The sequence below is a fragment of the Hippocampus guttulatus genome, chromosome 6 (assembly GCF_054856545.1).
Source record: "Hippocampus guttulatus isolate MCC_2025c chromosome 6, RoL_Hgut_1.0, whole genome shotgun sequence".
Taxonomy (NCBI): Eukaryota; Metazoa; Chordata; class Actinopteri; order Syngnathiformes; family Syngnathidae; genus Hippocampus; species Hippocampus guttulatus.
The window spans coordinates 14,943,051-14,959,823 of record NC_141266.1 but is presented as its reverse complement, the minus strand read 5'-3'; the positions used below and the strand labels follow the sequence as shown (position 1 = coordinate 14,959,823).

The following is a 16,773-nucleotide window of genomic DNA, read 5'->3' as shown; positions in this document are numbered from 1 at the left end:
TTTGGATGTCATGCTGCTTAACTTTAAACATGCAACATTTTTTAACACTTTAAACATTGTTAAATCAATAGTTTCTAATCTTTGTAGAGCCTGACCTGAACGAAATATTATTTGCCCTTTAACTTTGATGCATGCAGATGTTCTTCCCAAAAACAAACTTGAGGATGGAAAATGTAAGAGCAAAATTCCTCAACGTAAATTAATGCAAATTTACTGGGTAATCACACTGCACTTTGAAACAAACTCCAAAAGACCAAAACAGATTTCATGTACAAAAATAGATTTAATTGAATTTTTCTGTCAAAAAAAAAGGTATTTACAATAGACCTAACATAACAACAAAAGGCAGGACATTAAGACAACTTTTTGTAATCATGGACAACTAAATCTCTGTGGAGATGAAACAGTTCCTGCTGTCTGCTTCCATTTAAGAAAATGTCATTAAAATGTCTTCGACCTGCCAAAGAGCATGTCCACCAGAAGCTCCAACAGGTCAGCTTGGCCAATTACGGGCCGGAATAAGAGTTCAACAATTAGACTGGGTGTGATGCTTTGCAGCATAGAGGCCGTGAGGAGGATGCGGGCGAAACGGTCCTGCCGCCTGGGATGGAGTAGCTGGACCACCTCGCTCAGGGCGTGCTGCGCCTCTTGTTGCAAGCCTTCGATGAATAGAGATGCCTTTAGATCTGGGATGTCTATTGGACGCAAAGACATTAAGAGTCTACTTTTCAAGACATCGTAAAGCAAATGCGCGCTGTATCTAGGCTGCACATACCTGGGTTAAATATTGTCGTCCCTTTAAGGTATGCGTATTCCTTTGGACTCAAATCTAAGCTCCAGAACTTTCTGAGACAAGACTTGAGTTTGCTGACGCCAGCAATGGTGGGCTGTTCCCTCTCCATTTCAGTTCCCCCCTCACGCCGCAGAAGAATCTTCTTCAGCATGCTGTCGGCCGGTACGTCGCCCACCTCAAAGTCCACGTGCTCCTGCGCCAGGCCCAGAATGAAGAGCGGCACCCAACAGTTTTTGAGGAGTATGAACTGGTCGTTGGGTGGAAGCTGCTTGAAAGCAGGTAGGTTCTTCATGAAATGGATGGTTTTGACCAAAACCGATGAGGCTTCCTTGCAAATTTCCAATGGTCTTTTTAAGCACACCGTTCGGCGTAGCTCACAGTTGCATCGATGAGGCATTGAATTATAGTCGTGTAGGCTCGACCTGGTGTTATCTAGTTGACTGAGAATGTTGAAGAGGATAGGATTCAACAGTCTGTCGCTGCTGCACCGGCATCGGTTATCCATCATGGAGAGGCTTTTCTGGAGTGAGGCGCTCTTGCCTCCGCCACGTCTGTATTTATAAGGCCACCCAAGTGGACCTTGACTTGTCAATACACACTCTGTGAAAAACAGCCATGTGCTCTCTGCCAGGTGACTGGTGGTATAAACCTGGGGAACTGATAAGCTTTTCTCAATGAAAAGGAGCTGATGGAGTAACGTCTGGATATCAAGAGGGCTAGGCCTTATCTTGGGGTCTGTGTCATTAACCCAGGTTGTACCAAGCTACCAAGGACTCCGAAGGTAATCAAGACCAGTTCTGATGGGTCCCCACACATTGCCAACTCATACTTGGCTGGAGCTGATGAGGCCAACACAGGGCAGTGGGGCACTGACCCAGAAGTTAAATACTCAGGATGATGTCATTGGCACATTTTTGTAATCGTTGCAGCAAAACCTCTGAGAGCTACAAACCTACCTGCCTTGCCAAATCTGTTTTAGTTTAAATCATAATAATATACAGGTATATGTGTCAGTTCAGTGTCTGAGTGGTTATTGTTACCTCACAGCAAGTATGTTCTGGGCCTCAGCTTGGTTCCTTTGATAGTTCGTTATGGACCCCATATGTCAGCCATTCCCAACTAGGGTCCCATGGGCACAATCCCGTGACTGCAATTATATCAGTTTTGTGTTCAGTTAAACTGGCCCCGATATCACACTAAGTCAATTTATGAGTACATTAAGATGAAATATTTTATATTTCAGTATGCATACTTTTTAATGAAATGTTTATCTTGCAAAATCATTCTATTTTAAAATGGATGCCCTAGCTCAATGAAGTTTGGGAGACACTGCCATAGACAGGCAGATAGGATTTTTGAAAATGTGCATACCACAAATTTACAAGAAGCGTAATACATCTGATGTAGTAATTAGGATGAAACTTAAAACCACCCCTCGTGTCCATGGGACACCTGTGACGCGGGGTGAAATAAATCAATGAAATCTAAGGAATTTCACGTTATGCTGTCTGTTTGTGTTCTAGGTGGTCATTCATTTAAGGTAAACCCATATTGTTATCTCCGCTGTGCCTGGCACGGAGGCTTGACGCTGATAAGAAGATGACTTTATTATTGTCACAAATAAACAAACAGATGGATTTCAATGACTCATTTTATGTTTCCTTCTCCCTGAGCTGCCACCTTATCATGATGAAGGGGTTTGTACATCACAATGATCCAAGGAGCTACACCTTGCTGCTTCAACTGGCGTCGGCAGCTCGAGGAAACCAGTCCCACAAGTGTGGGAGCAGACAACAGATGGTTCACAAACCCTCTATGACAATCACAATTATTGTGTTCTGTTTTTTCTTCTTTGGACAGGGATCACTGGGCCCAACCTCTGGAGACAGACATGGAGGTGATACTCATTGGCAGTATTTGTTGGGTAGGCTCACACCTAAAGCCTACACATGCTCTTCTAGTCAGGTGTGTGATTACAACATTTTGGCAAAAGGTGGCCAGGGGTGAAACATTCTTTATCATACAGTCCACAATGAAGGTGTCATGAAATGAAATTCACACATATCCAGAACAATGCCCATCACATGCATCATCAAGCAGGAATATGAAAAATTGACAATAAAGTTGACTTGACTTGAACAACTTTTTGCTGATTTTAATTTACTAGATCATACATTTCTTTTCCATTGCTTTAGTTTTTGTGGAGCATCATCTCATCGTCTACTTCTATCTCATGCACTAATTTGCTCACTAACAGCCAATTAGAGTGATTAATTCCCACATACAGCCAACGCCATTTTGCATTGTGCCAATAATAACTCATTCATTCAAACCATATCTTAAGAAGCACAATAACACAAACATCTCTTGCTTCTTCACAATTGTAAATGTTGATTTTGACTTAGGTTTGTTCCTGTTTGTATTATTAATGTGTGTGCAAAATTGGACGATTTGTATATGTTATGTAATGAGACCATGACTGTAGATGGTATGACAAACAATGACTTCTTAATCATGCTGTTTGTTTGTCACTGTGAGAAGTGTGAAAAACAACTGACTAAAATAATATTAAATAGATGGATGGACGAATGAACGAACAAACTAACTATTGAACGCATGGAGTTTTAATTAACTAAACTACAGGTGTCAAACTCAAAGCCCGGCCCGGGGGCCAGATGTGAAAGCCAATCAAACATGTCAACTTGCATGATGCTTCCTAAAATCCGGAGCAAATTTAAAATGAACATATATAATAAATGAGAGCTGTTGTCAGTATTTTCTTGTTACCAAACCCCTCATTACAGTCACTTAAATAGTTGAAGAAACTATTATTCTTGACTTCTTGATATGGTTTCACAGTCATACTGGCCTTCCAAGGGAAATGACAACTACAATATGGCCGGCGACAAAAAATGAGTTTGACACCCCTGAACTAAAGGCAGATTCCTTGAAATTACTTTCAGATCATTTGTCTATTTGTACTTTAAATGCAGTACACATTTTTAAGTAACTAGTGGCCGTGTATCAGGTATAACAATGCGGCATTCATGTGAAAATGGCAGAAAAGTCACAGCATTAAAATCTTCCCCTAGGTGTGTGTGTGGGGGGGGGGGGGGGGGTCTGGAGACTGACACAAATCGGTTGCTAGCCAATCGCAGAGATGGCGAAAACAAGTGGAAAGTGAGAATCTCAGTTATTTGGGAGGGGCTCAGAATGGAGCCACTGCTCCACGGCATGGAGAGGTGCAAGACGAGGTGGCTTGGGTGTCTGGTTAGGATACCTACTGCATGTCTCCCTGATGATGTGTTCTGGGCACGTGCAACAGAGAGAAGGCCTTGCAGACAGCTCAGGAGACGCTGGAGAGAGTATGTCTTCTGGTTGCCTGGGAACATCTTGAGTGCCCCTGGAAGAGCTGGATGAAGTGGCTGGGGAGAGGGAATCCTGGGATTTCCTATTTTTAACATGGTGCTCCTTTGACCCAAAACCAGAAAAGTGGAAGAAAATTAATGTATGGATGGTTGATGAGAGGGAGGGATGATATTTTTTCCACTAATACCTCACTTTTCTTTCACCCAATCTCTGTTTAAAACCTCACAGATTACGACAACATTATTGTTATTATTATTATTTTAAAATTAATCAGAAAATAACAAAAAATTGGCGTAGTAACCTTCATGGAGTCAAGGTCAGTTGAAGCTGTTAAGAAGTGTTATTAAAAGCCTAAATACCATCTACCTCATGTTTGTTTTAGTTCATTAGCCTCTTCAATCATTCCGCCAAAGAAAATGTGAGAATCTTGACAAATCATATCAGCCTTATGCAATTCATTTGAAACTATGTGTTTCCACCAAGTGTAGTGCTACAGTTCAAAACAAAGGGCTGTCACTTGAAATGGAAAAAACACACATCCTTAATGTGTTTCTTGAAATGCCCTACAATACACTCTGCAGCCATCGGGCTTGATCAAGCATGCTGACAATTGTAAATGTCTGTGATAAGACGCTTCTTTATAGACGTTGGGATCAGGCAGAGACGGACACGGAGGACAGACGCTTATCTGCTCCCTGACTGTAAAGTTTAAATAAAAATGTCCTTCATTCTATAAGTGGAGCAACTGCTGAAATCGGTGTGATCAAGGAAGTGAATATACAGTATTCATGTAAGAAGATGCATTACACAATGGCTGGCACTGAATTTCCTAGTTATATTTTATTCCAAACAAGAAATAAGACACATATAATACTATCAAATACATGTAGTGTATTTATGAATGTACAGTTTATTGTTTTTCAAAGGAGCAATCGGGTCAATGAACTCTTGTTAGTGCACGATGATGTGAACGCAATGTCTCGGACTTGACACTTCACCTTGGCGTACTGTTGTAACAAAGGGTCATTTGCTTGGCTCCATGCCCCCACCAGGTCAGTGAGGCAAAGGGGACCAAGAGGCGCGGTTGGGGGGATTCCATTCCGTTAATAATGACAATAAAGGCACACGATTTATACTTGCAAATCAGCATTCCAATCATCGAAAACATTTGGTGTTGTCGTTTTGACTTGACTTTCCATTATTTCTATGTGGAGCTTCACATAATTATTTCCCCAAGTGGGTTTTTGCTTACATGATGCTGTAACAAATTAACATTGCTATCTATGCTCATTTAATGATAAATAAAACCTCTTCTACCTGCATCTACTAAATCGTTCCAGTTTCACCATTCAAATTGGTTTTGGTGCAAGTTATGAAATTGAAGTTTATTAGACATGCTTAATAACTAACTTTGGACTTCTAGAACATATGTTAGTTGTGACTAATGCATAAGAGAAGCATGATGCAGTGTAAATGCTCTGTAGTGATGTCAGGGTCCAGACACATGAGTAGATTTTTACTGCCTATTACTATCAAAACACACCGATAAACGCCAAGGTGAAGGCCAAGCACAGCGTTAGCCGCTGGGTTAATGAACTCTGGTAGAATACATTTCTTGGTCATCTTTTTGAAAGACGGATAGAAAAAGGAAATACAAAAAAATATATATATAAATAAACTTTCAACAAAATGTTAGCTTACAGTATAGCTAGTACAGTATTGTTTTAAAATGACGGGTTAACATTTCCAAAATGTTGAACATTTTCACTGGAACTTTTGCCCCTCAACGCCAAAATGACAGACTACCCAAAGGCAAATACAATTGCACAGCACTGTATTTTATGTTAAATGTTCTATGAAGGCCTTTGCTCCAGATACAGCTGTTGTGGGAGCGCCATAGAAATAAATACAGTATGTATTGTATGGATTGGATTGGGGCAGCCCGGCGGTCGAGTTAGTGCGTCGACCTCACAGTGCAGAGGTTGTGGGTTTGATCCCGGCTGCAGCCTTCCCCTGTGGAGTTTGAATGTTCTTGCCGTGCCTGTGTGGGTTTTCTCCGTGGTCTCAGGTTTCCCCCAAAATTCCCAAAACATGCATGGCAGCACTCTAAATTTTCCCTATGTGCGATTGTGATTGCTGATGGTTGTTCATCTCTGTGTTCCCTATGAAAGTCTGGCAACCAGTTCAGGATGTACTCCACCTACTGCCCCAAGACAGCTGGGATAGACTCCAGCACACACGTGACCCTTGTGAGGATAGAAAATGGATGGATAGAAAAATAATAATTACAGTGTGGTCAATCACATGGGTGTGCTGCATTTGTTCAAAGTGGGAAATCGGATTGACCCAGTTCTGACCTCAAAGTGTTCGAGACGAATGTAAACAACAAAGATGGCTGATTCCGATAAATTGTTTGTTGTTCTGGTTCATCCCAACACATTTGGCCTCCAGCAAACCTTCTTCATAATGTACTCAATTTATATAAATTACATAATATCTTCCCTTCAAAGCATTTCATTTATTTCATCAAATAACTTCATGCAGGGAGATAAAGGCATATCTTCACGAAGTCAGTACAAATCACGTGGTGGAACGTGAAGTTAGTTCAAATAACCAAATAAATGTAATAAATAAATAAATAAATGAATCAATGTTTATAATCTTGTGCATTTTGCCATTTTGGTCTGTATGTCCCATGGGTCACCACTGAAGAGTGACGTTCTATTGAAGTCGGGCGATAAACTCGGGGTCCTTTTTTTCTGACTACGCATCCCAGCTCATAGTAGCGTTTTAGTGCACGTTTTCTAGTCAGACTTTCCACCTTCCTCGAATACCTGTAGTGCGTCATATCCGGTTACTGGGTTTACACGGAAGTGTCGTCATTTCATCGTGGTTTAAAATAAATATTGACAAAAAACATGGCGGACATACATGGCGTCTTTCTAGTTGTCAGCAACATTCCTGCTGTTTTTCACTCGGTGGACCTCCGGAATTATTTCAGTCAGTTCATTGAGAGTGGGGGCTTCATCTGTTTTCATTACCGCCACCGGCCAGAGGTGCACCGGGAATCTCAAACGTGTGGAGACAGCGAGGAAGACGGCGATAAGTCGTCCGGTAGTAGCGACCTAGCATCAGCAGCGGCTAAAGACAACTGCAGCAAAAAGACTAAGCAGGCAGCCAAAACCTGCTGTTGTGTCGTCTCCGTTCACAACAAACACGCCGACAGATTGGTGAGAATGTACGCAGGAAACCATTGGATCGACTCCAAGGGCAACTGGCTGTCCAGAAGATGTGTCATTAAAAGAGTGAAGGTTTCACAACACAATGGTAAGTGAGTCTTGTTTTCCCCGCAAATGTGTAATGACGAGGTGAGATCATTAATAGTAAGATCATTTGTTTGAATTGAAGCCACCTCAATACATAAAGAGCATTAATCAGTGCCCACAAATGCGAATAAACGTGTGAAACCGTTAAACAAGTTACAACTGAGAAATCTGTTGGTTCGTGTTGAAATTTAATGTGAAGCAATTGAGTAATTTAAACAACAAAGTAAAGCCATCCATGAACTGCACTTCGTCGTACTGGGAGCTGTTTGTAATGCATTTTAATTTATGTTTTATATTAATTTACTATACCTATTTATAACCTTTAAAGGGGAAATTCGACTTATAACAACTGCAATAATAATAATCATTATATTTCCTTGCACCTTTCAAGGGAACCAATGTGGCATTTTGCCACCACGGTAGTGTAAACTCTTTCCACACTGCAAATCACCACAATCATGAATACACACACACACACACTCACACAATATATATGTGTGTGTGTGTGTGTGTGTGTATATATATATATATATATATACAGTATAGATATGAAAATCAAAACTGACCATTTTCCTATGTGAAAAGTCTCTTGTGTATCACCATTTATTGCAATCAACTAACAAGCTTTTTCTTTCTCTTTCCAGATGAGAATCAGTTCCCGTATAAGACGAGGTTTGAACAGCGACACCGGATGTCCCAAACCGAACACTTCACCTTGTCCGACCTCAAAACCTTATCAGAACTTAATCCACCCGCTCTGATGCAGAATGGGAATGTGGGCACATCAGTCAAAGTTTTCCTACAGCTCATCCAGTCGTGTCGGCTGCCTCCCCGCCTCATCCGCAAACTGGGCCTTAAGTTCCCTAAAACTGGCTCCAACCGTCGCTACGGCAACGTGCCTTTTCAGTACCAGGACACTTGCACGCTGCCGGCCACAGAAGACACTGTTTTAACAGCCGCTGGCCATGAAATATCGGGGCCAGGCACTTTAGCCGCTCGAACATCAGCACAGAGAAATCTGGATGACTGCTGCAAGACAACTGAGAACGATGAGCCACAAATAGATGAAGAGGAGGGCATGCAGTCAAATGAAGATGATGTAAGCTCAAGACTTCGGTATTTATTATGTGTGCTGAATTTGAAATGCATCCTTCTTTTCATGACGATTCCCAGAAGTACATCGAAAAGTCCTATATCTGTTTTACGAGGCTGGTCAACTACCAATTTGTTTAATTTCGTAACAATTTGGAACAATGTGGATCAGTGCACTCTTGTTTAGCTTGTCTGCTTTACATTTCTCATTTTTGGGATTTGAATCTCAGCTCCTGCCCTCCTTTTTTGGGTGTTCTCCCCATGCGGGCTTTCTCAGGATACTCTGTCTTTCTCCCAATTGAAGACTAAAAGTCAACCGAGTGAGGACAAGGAGAATAGAAAGTTGATTGATGAATGCCTCAGCTATAAGTATTCCACGTTCAGCAAATTAGTTCAGCTAATTAGATCAGGACAGCAGCACCATTCTATAAAATACACACACAAGTTGTGTGTGTTACTGGTGAAATAAATTGATGCTATACCAAAAAACACTTTAATCTCATCTACGGTACATTTCTTGTAGAAATTCATTAATTAAAGATGAAAAGAGGTGAGGAAAAAAAATACAGTAGATGAATGACTTTCAAGTATTTTAAAATAGAGTATTAGCGTAGATACATTGAAAATACAAATTTGCCTTTCCTATTAGGTGTGATTTTAAACCAATCTCCCTGTCAAATAAATGATCTGAACATTTCTAATGTGCTAATGGGTTGGAAGTTGTCATTCATCCAGATCCACATTTTACAACAGTACAAATTACATTGAATTCCATTTAACCTGTGCAGATGCTTATATATCTCCTCAAATTTAATCTGATTGAAAAAGTCCATCTAAATGTTGGCCAGAAATTGTAATGTACAGTAAAATGAAATATATTATGCTGAGCTGATCCAGATTGCATTCCAGTTCACCACAAATCTCTCGTTTGATTGCAGGATGATGACTGCTGTGAGGAGTGGGAGCGTCATGAAGCGTTGCATGAGGATGTGACTAGCCAAGAGCGAAGCAAAGAAAGGCTATTTGAAGAAGAAATTGAGTTGAAGTGGGAAAAGGGCGGTTCGGGTTTGGTGTTCTACACTGATGCCCAGTACTGGCAGGAAGAAGAAGGAGGTAAGCACAACATTGATGATACTGTTTGTATGTAGTGTGGCATCTTGACTTATGAGCAACCCAACCTGTGAGGTTTTTTTTGGTGACATAAACTGATTATTTGGCTTTGTTGTGGGCAAAAAAGTAAGATGTGAGCGCTTAGATTGTGGCAGCGAACTTGGCAACAAGCAGCAATTTGGAAGATAGTGAGTAAATCTTGAAATAATAGGCTAAGTGCTAGCTTCAGGCTGGTTCTTGCCAACCCCTGTTGAGATTTGCTGTTGAACTAAACATAAAACAAAGATAATTAGACATGTATCGAACCTAACTGCCTCATATAGGTCCATGGGCCCAGTGTTTTTCAAAACATAAATCACTGCAATGCGGTCGAGCAAGAGAGGAGAGTGAGGGTGACCCGCGCAATGAGCAAATCGTTAAGGAATGTAAAAGTGGGGCGCTGTTAAGTGATTTAGAACCTGTCAAATGTGGTGGTATTTGAAGAGAGGGTTTCTGTGCCTTTTTTGTGTGTGTCCATGAGAGTTTAGTGGCATTATACAATACATCCTGATTTATATAGCGCTTTCACAACAGCTGCAACTGTAACAGAGCGCTTGACAAAACAGTTAACATAAAGTAAAATAATAAACACAACACATAACATAAAACACAGACAGTCATTTACTGTGTAGTGCTCATTTATTGGTTAAGTTTAAGTCGTCCTGCTGCTAACAATGGACGTGCACTGATGTTAGCATTAGCTGACGCTAAATCGTCCCCGCCGTCGACGAGTTTGTTTTTCAGATTTTTTTTCTCAACTGTCATTCTCATCACTGAGACTAACAATTAAACAATACTAACAGGCATATCTTCTTTATCCTCAGCAAAAAACAACTTGTGATTGCAACTTTTGACAGTGTTCTGTTACATCATCAGTCCTGTTTATGTTATTATATTGCCCTCTGGTGGACAAGACACAAACATCTGACACACAACGCTCATTGAATTGTTTGATTCTTTAAATTCTGTATAATTATCATACTACTGTTTTTATAAAGTACAATACTGTAGAGTGTTATTTTTATTATGAAAAACTGCTTATTTTGTGTGTGGGTTTTTTGGGGGGGGGGTGGGCTGGAACAGATTAGTAGCATTTCTGTTCATTTTAATGGGGAAAGATGATTTGAGGTGTAACTGTTTTGAGTTCTGAACGTGATCACGGAGCAAATTAACCTTGTAAATCAAGTTACCACCAGACATGAAGCTCTTGATACAAATAAAAAAAGACTAACCACTTTTGTCTCATTCTGTCCAACTGTTTTCAGATTTTGATGAGCAAACAGCAGATGATTGGGATGTTGACATGAGCGTCTACTATGATAAAGGTATTTTGGCCTGCCTGACCTCAAAATTTTATCACATTTGTCCCACAAGTACTCTCGAAGTGCATTTAACACAAACACAATTTCTTAAACTGGCGTCATCTTTTTTCCAGACGGTGGTGACATGGACGCCCGGGACTATGTCCGGATGCGACTGGAGAAAAGGCTTAGGGATGGTCTTGAAGATGGATCTGCACACAATCATGCCATTGGGAGTTTTGAGAGGTTCACTAAGGTATGAGATTCAACTACACTTTATGCCCACTTGTTTGCTGTAGAATTTTACGTTTTACTCATTTCTACTGCTTGGTTAGGGCTTTGGCCGCCGCGTAATGGAGAAGCAAGGCTGGAAGGACGGTAAAGGGCTGGGAAGCAGTCAAGCTGGGATTCCTGATGCCCTAGAGAATGAAGGCAAACATCCACACTGCAAACGCGGGTTTGGGTAAGTTTCAGAATAGAAAGCGATGAACCTCTTTCTTTCTTATTACTCATTGTACTCATTGTGTTTATTCTACAGCTATCACGGTGAAAAGCTACCCCTAAATACTGGTAAAAAGGCCAGAAGAAACTTCCATATAAGTACAATCTATGATGAACCCAAGGACGTTGATATGGGGGACTCTTTGCTCAGACGCCAACCAAACATCAGCATGAAATACAGAGGCTGGCAGTCTGCAGGCAGCGTTGGGCCGCGGAGATGACAAATGCTGTGTATTTTTGTTTGATGTGAGAATGAATGGTTGTCTATGTATGCCAGTTCAGGGTGTACAGCGCCTCCCCCCAAAGACAGCTGGATAGGCTCCAGCACGCCCGCCACCCTTGTGAGAATACGCCGTTCAGAAAATGGATGGATGGATGTGTGAATTTTGGCAGCATTCATTACATGTTAGTCTTATTTTCCAAGACTTACATAATTAAAATTGAGTACCCTCACTGTTTTCCTGTGGTGTTGTGTATTATTATTTTTAATGATATATTACATGATTCAATTTTTTTTAAAACAGGGATTACACAGTCACACAAGTACAAAGGATTGTATTGTCAAGACTCGTAGACCATATCCACATAAGTTTACATTTTTTAAAATATATTCGGCATTATATTGTGTTCTGTTAGAAAAAATGGATCAATTGTATTACAATTATGTGCGAAACAAAATCTGTATTTTATTTAACTATGAATCATAAATCCACAATACAGTCCATCTAGTTAAAATATTAAGTTTACAGACAGAGTATAAGGCAAATGTACCTGTACTTACTGACAAAGATTGATAGCACTTTTCAATGAGCTTTTATTTTGAATCTCGTGTTTAGGTGACCCGGATGTATTCAACGTTAGCACGGCGGCTAGTTGCTACGTACGTAAATACTGAACGGCAGCAGGTGGCAACTGTGGCCTGAAGCTGGGGGTTCCTGCATCCTTTTAACTTCGCAACCTATATACCGGCCTTTATTGCTAGTTTGTCAGTGTTCCCTACGCATCTAAATGATTATTCCCGGTGTATATTTGACTGGTTAGTGCTTGTTGACTCGTTTTGCGTCCGCTTTTTACTATACATACCGCAACGGTAAATTATCGGGATGTCACTTTGAACCGGATCACCGGTTCTTGCCTGATTGGATGCATTAAAAAAAGCTAAAAAAAAAATCTTAACGGCACATGTGTTCTGGCTACGGCATGTCTGCGCACAAAGGAGAAAACAATTTCCTACGTTTCGGCCAGGTTGTGATCGGACCGCCTGGTTCTGGTAAAACCACGTACTGCCAGGCCATGCAGGAGTTCCTTACCCATCTCGGACGCAAGGTAGTTGTGGTAAACATGGACCCGGCCAATGATGGACTTCCGTACTCTTGTGCCGTGGATATCTCCGAGTTGGTTACTTTGGATGATGTCATGGATGGCCTGAAGCTGGGGCCCAATGGCGGGCTCCTCTACTGCATGGAGTATGTGGAGGCAAATCTGGACTGGTTGGAAAATAAGTTGAAGGAACACCTGGACTGTTACTTCTTGTTTGACTGCCCCGGGCAGGTGGAGCTCTACACACACCAGAATTCAGTGAAAAATATATTCTTGCAATTGGGAAAGTGGAATTTCAGGGTGAGTCCATTCAGCCCGTGCTTCTTTTGTTCAACTCATGATACCAGTCATGCCAGTGATGTAGAACGTCAGGCAGAAACATCAAATGCTCTTTCACTAGATTGCAAAGGATCAAATTAAACCGGTTGTTTATCCGTTGCTATTCATGTATTTGAATAATAGCTTTATGTTCAGGCAGATTTTAGACAAGTACTATAAATGTGTGTGCTTATTGAGACAAGATCATTACATAAACGTTTTCAAATTTAAGTGTTCCTTGGCTCATTAAAGGTTGGGGAACACTGCATTAAACATCTTAAAAGTTGATATGGCATGGGAAGTTATCAGATGTAGAGGTCGCTTTTATTTTTTTCTTTTGTGTTCAGCTAACATGCGTGCACCTTGTGGACTCTCACTACTGTGCGGATCCAGCCAAATTCATCTCTGTCCTCTGCACCTCGCTGTCCACCATGCTACATGTTGAGCTCCCTCATGTCAACATCCTCTCCAAGATGGACCTGATTGAGCAGTATGGCAAACTAGGTAGGACAAAAAGTTTGTTGTGGAGGTATTCTTGTGATTAAGCAAATAATAAAGGGCACTGTGTAAGAACTGTTAAACCTCGGAGCTTGAACTGAGGTCATAAAATATCCATTCATCCCTTTAGCATACCGCTTTTTGTCATTAGGGTCACGAGTGAGCTGCGGGCAGCTGAGTTTTGGTGAGAGACGGGATATACCCAAGACTGGTTGCCAAACAGTCACAGAGTATACAGTATATCAACAAACTACCATTCACACTCACCCCTAAAGGACATTTAAGCATATCAATGCAGGTTTTTTTAGCGTGGGAGAAAGTCAGAGTAAAACCACATAAGCACACGGAGAGTTTCCTGCAAACTCCAGACAGGAAGACAAGAGCTGAGATTCAAACCCCAAACCTCACAACTGTGAGGCAGATGTGCTGACCACAAGACCCACCGTATTGATCATATTTGTGAAGCTCAATTATATTGATTTTGTTTTTGATTACCTTAATAGCATCCCAAAGCAATTACGGCAAAATAAACGGCACTATTTGACTGTAGCCAGTAGAGGGCTTCCTTTTTTTGGCTACAAGTCAAGAATTGTAGCCCTCTTATCGAACTAAACCATTCTGGGGTTGTCTTAGCTCTCGCACGCCCTTCATGAGGACAAGCACTTTTGGAAAAAATAGTGAGAAATAATCAATAGATTAGTTTACAAATTAGTATTAACAGTTTTGCTGTTCAACATTACTGCACTAATATGTGGAAAAAAAGGTTGACTTTGTTAACTAATGAGAGCTTATATGGTAGCGTTGGAGTCTTACTGTTTTGAATGCGAGTCTGCTTTTCTCAACATCGGGTGTGTATTCCGTCCTATTATTATTTACACCCATTGTTTAGGTTAATCCCACTTCAGTGTTGCAATAATGACAAAGCAAATTAGTTAATCTGAAGGGCTCATGAAGTACCCAGAGGTCGCACACTTAACAGAGTCAAACGTTTAGAATAAATGTTAGGAAAAAAAAGCCAAAAAGCTAGTCAGTGATAATCTTGGGGCCTTGTCGGGTATACAGTACTGAAGGTGTCTAGAAAACCGAATTTTGGTGTGACTTTATAGCACAGGTGTCAAACTCAAGGCCCAGGGCCAGATCCGGCCCGCCACCTCCTTTTATATGGCCCGCGAAAGCAAATCATGTGTGTCAACTTGCATAATACCTGTTTATATCTGTACCGATATGTCAAGTGGTCATATGAAATAAATAATATGGAGAGTTTGCAATAATTTTACCCTATTTACACTCACTTGACTGATTTCAAAACTAAACAAGTAATAAATTAATGCGATGAGACCCTTTAACATTTTTGTGGTTTCACTGTCATAGTGGCCCTCTGATGGAAGACGTAACTCCACAGTGGCCCGTGACAAAAATGAGTTTGACACCCCTGCTTTAGTGGGGTGTTTAAAACAAATAATGTTGGTCATTCAGGGGTGTTTGTCTTATTTAGAGAGGGGGCAGTTTTGCTCTATCCATCATGGTACTATTTTCTCACTCGGTGTCTTTATTCATGACCAGCATTCAACCTGGACTTCTACACTGAAGTTATGGACTTGACGTATCTTCTTGATCACCTGGCTGCAGATCCCTTCTTCAAAAAATTTCACCATCTAAATGAAAAGCTGGCCGAGGTCATTCAAGATTACAGCCTTGTCTCGTTCGTGTCCCTCAATGTTCAGGTATTATATTCGCCCCCAGACATTTATAGTGATTACACTGCAAAAAATCTCCCTCCCCCTTCATATGTATTGTATTTTGTACAAGAGGTGCCATAATATTTATATTATTAAAAATTAATACAAGTAGAAAATTGGATCGTTCTTAGTCTTTTGCTATTCTTGTCATTAGCAACCAGAAGATACCCATTCAGCACATATACACCCCAAAAAAATCACTTTAATTCACCGTTTAATAAAAATAAAAGTAATTGTTATATGCTTGTTGTAACAGTGATAGCCTACTTTCATTTCCCTAAGACAGCAAAGACGAGAATGTAAATTATGTTCAAGAAAAATACTGTATGTGCAACATTTCAGTATGAAAATGACAAACACTGCTGTTGAATATTTTGTTTACGGTGCTCGAGATGTCTGTGAATGGCGGAAATCACACACTGCTTTTCTGAAAGTAATTGTTACCATAGTAACCGCTGTTATGCAGCTGTGTAACTTTAAAGACAAAAATGGAACCTGATTTTAACTTTGGGTCTGATATAGATCCGGTTACTACGGTAACACTTTCACACTTGTCCCGTTGTACTAATGTCAGTCTCCTCACCCATCAGCTGATTAAAGTTGAGACAATTGTGCTATGTAAATGCAGGACAAAGAGAGTATGATGCGGGTATTGCGGGCGGTCGACAAAGCCAACGGCTGCTGCTTTGGAGACCTGGAGGAGAGGAATCTTCAGGCCATGATGTCATCTGCCATCGGGGCAGACTTTCAATTTGGCTCGTATCCTTTTCTAGCGGCTTTCTTGACTCACCGCTGACTCATGTTGCTTAATGAACCCCCACCATTTACGGGACTGGTTGCAAGCTGACTGTCCTTCTAACTTGAGTTTCATGATGGTCCTCAGCAAAATGTTTCAATAAATGCTGAAAAGTGTGAATGTTTGCCTTAACAGCTGACTCTCCAGCACACTTGGAGTTCAAGAGCAGTACCTTGAAACCACCAGAAAGACAGTGGAGGAGGAATTGATGGGCCTTTAAATGGAAGAATGCGAAATGATGCCTACACACAACCTAACTGGCTTACTTTGTGAATCACTCCATGGAAGCAAAGACGTACACAAGAATGACATTTGAAGGAGACTGGTTGCCATATACATTTGATCTAAATATGTTGAATGAAATGTGACTGCAATGCGTTGGGATGCTTTGCGAAAACGTGTCCAATGGGATTGCATGTGCGCTCTCCTCCAGCGTGTGGCAGGCGACGTGCTCCCACACGGTGGAGTCTGCTCTCTGAAGGGCTGCTCCAGCTTTTCCCTGCAGCCAGAGCATAAAAATTAAGTCAGGCGGGGAGAGGAAGCCACATTAAATGTGTTTCTGCACAACTGG

General features: G+C 41.0%; 3 protein-coding genes across 3 annotated transcripts; 2 read left to right on the top strand and 1 right to left on the bottom strand.

Annotated features, from left to right (window-relative positions):
- Positions 1-263: 263 nt before the first annotated feature.
- nr0b2a (nuclear receptor subfamily 0, group B, member 2a) lies at positions 264-1,301 on the bottom strand. Its single transcript, XM_086114142.1, has 2 exons — positions 776-1,301; positions 264-695 (listed from the first exon to the last, which is right to left on the bottom strand). Exons 1-2 carry the CDS (start codon positions 1,299-1,301, stop codon positions 442-444), a joined length of 780 nt encoding a protein of 259 aa, XP_085970268.1. The 3' UTR covers positions 264-441.
- A 5,776-nt stretch (positions 1,302-7,077) lies between these two features.
- On the top strand, positions 7,078-11,989 carry gpatch3 (G patch domain containing 3). Its single transcript, XM_086114655.1, has 7 exons — positions 7,078-7,489; positions 8,133-8,587; positions 9,519-9,693; positions 10,995-11,054; positions 11,165-11,286; positions 11,366-11,493; positions 11,569-11,989. Exons 1-7 carry the CDS (start codon positions 7,081-7,083, stop codon positions 11,750-11,752), a joined length of 1,533 nt encoding a protein of 510 aa, XP_085970781.1. The 5' UTR covers positions 7,078-7,080; the 3' UTR covers positions 11,753-11,989.
- A 412-nt stretch (positions 11,990-12,401) lies between these two features.
- On the top strand, positions 12,402-16,769 carry gpn2 (GPN-loop GTPase 2). The gene is made up of 5 exons (XM_086112974.1): positions 12,402-13,151; positions 13,517-13,673; positions 15,231-15,391; positions 16,035-16,165; positions 16,350-16,769. The coding sequence occupies exons 1-5, from the start codon at positions 12,714-12,716 to the stop codon at positions 16,420-16,422; spliced, it is 960 nt and encodes a 319-aa protein (XP_085969100.1). The 5' UTR covers positions 12,402-12,713; the 3' UTR covers positions 16,423-16,769.
- The last annotated feature ends 4 nt before the right edge of the window (positions 16,770-16,773 follow it).

Coding starts and splice junctions, on each gene's coding strand:
- nr0b2a (XM_086114142.1), bottom strand. CDS start 1,301: ATGATGGATAACCGATGCCGGTGCAGCAGCGACAGACTGTTGAATCCT. Junction 696..775: donor GACGACAATATTTAACCCAG/GTATGTGCAGCC, acceptor TGCGTCCAATAG/ACATCCCAGATCTAAAGGCA.
- gpatch3 (XM_086114655.1), top strand. CDS start 7,081: ATGGCGGACATACATGGCGTCTTTCTAGTTGTCAGCAACATTCCTGCT. Junction 8,588..9,518: donor TGCAGTCAAATGAAGATGAT/GTAAGCTCAAGA, acceptor GTTTGATTGCAG/GATGATGACTGCTGTGAGGA. Junction 11,494..11,568: donor CACTGCAAACGCGGGTTTGG/GTAAGTTTCAGA, acceptor TTTATTCTACAG/CTATCACGGTGAAAAGCTAC.
- gpn2 (XM_086112974.1), top strand. CDS start 12,714: ATGTGTTCTGGCTACGGCATGTCTGCGCACAAAGGAGAAAACAATTTC. Junction 15,392..16,034: donor TCGTGTCCCTCAATGTTCAG/GTATTATATTCG, acceptor ATGTAAATGCAG/GACAAAGAGAGTATGATGCG. Junction 16,166..16,349: donor GCAGACTTTCAATTTGGCTC/GTATCCTTTTCT, acceptor CTGACTCTCCAG/CACACTTGGAGTTCAAGAGC.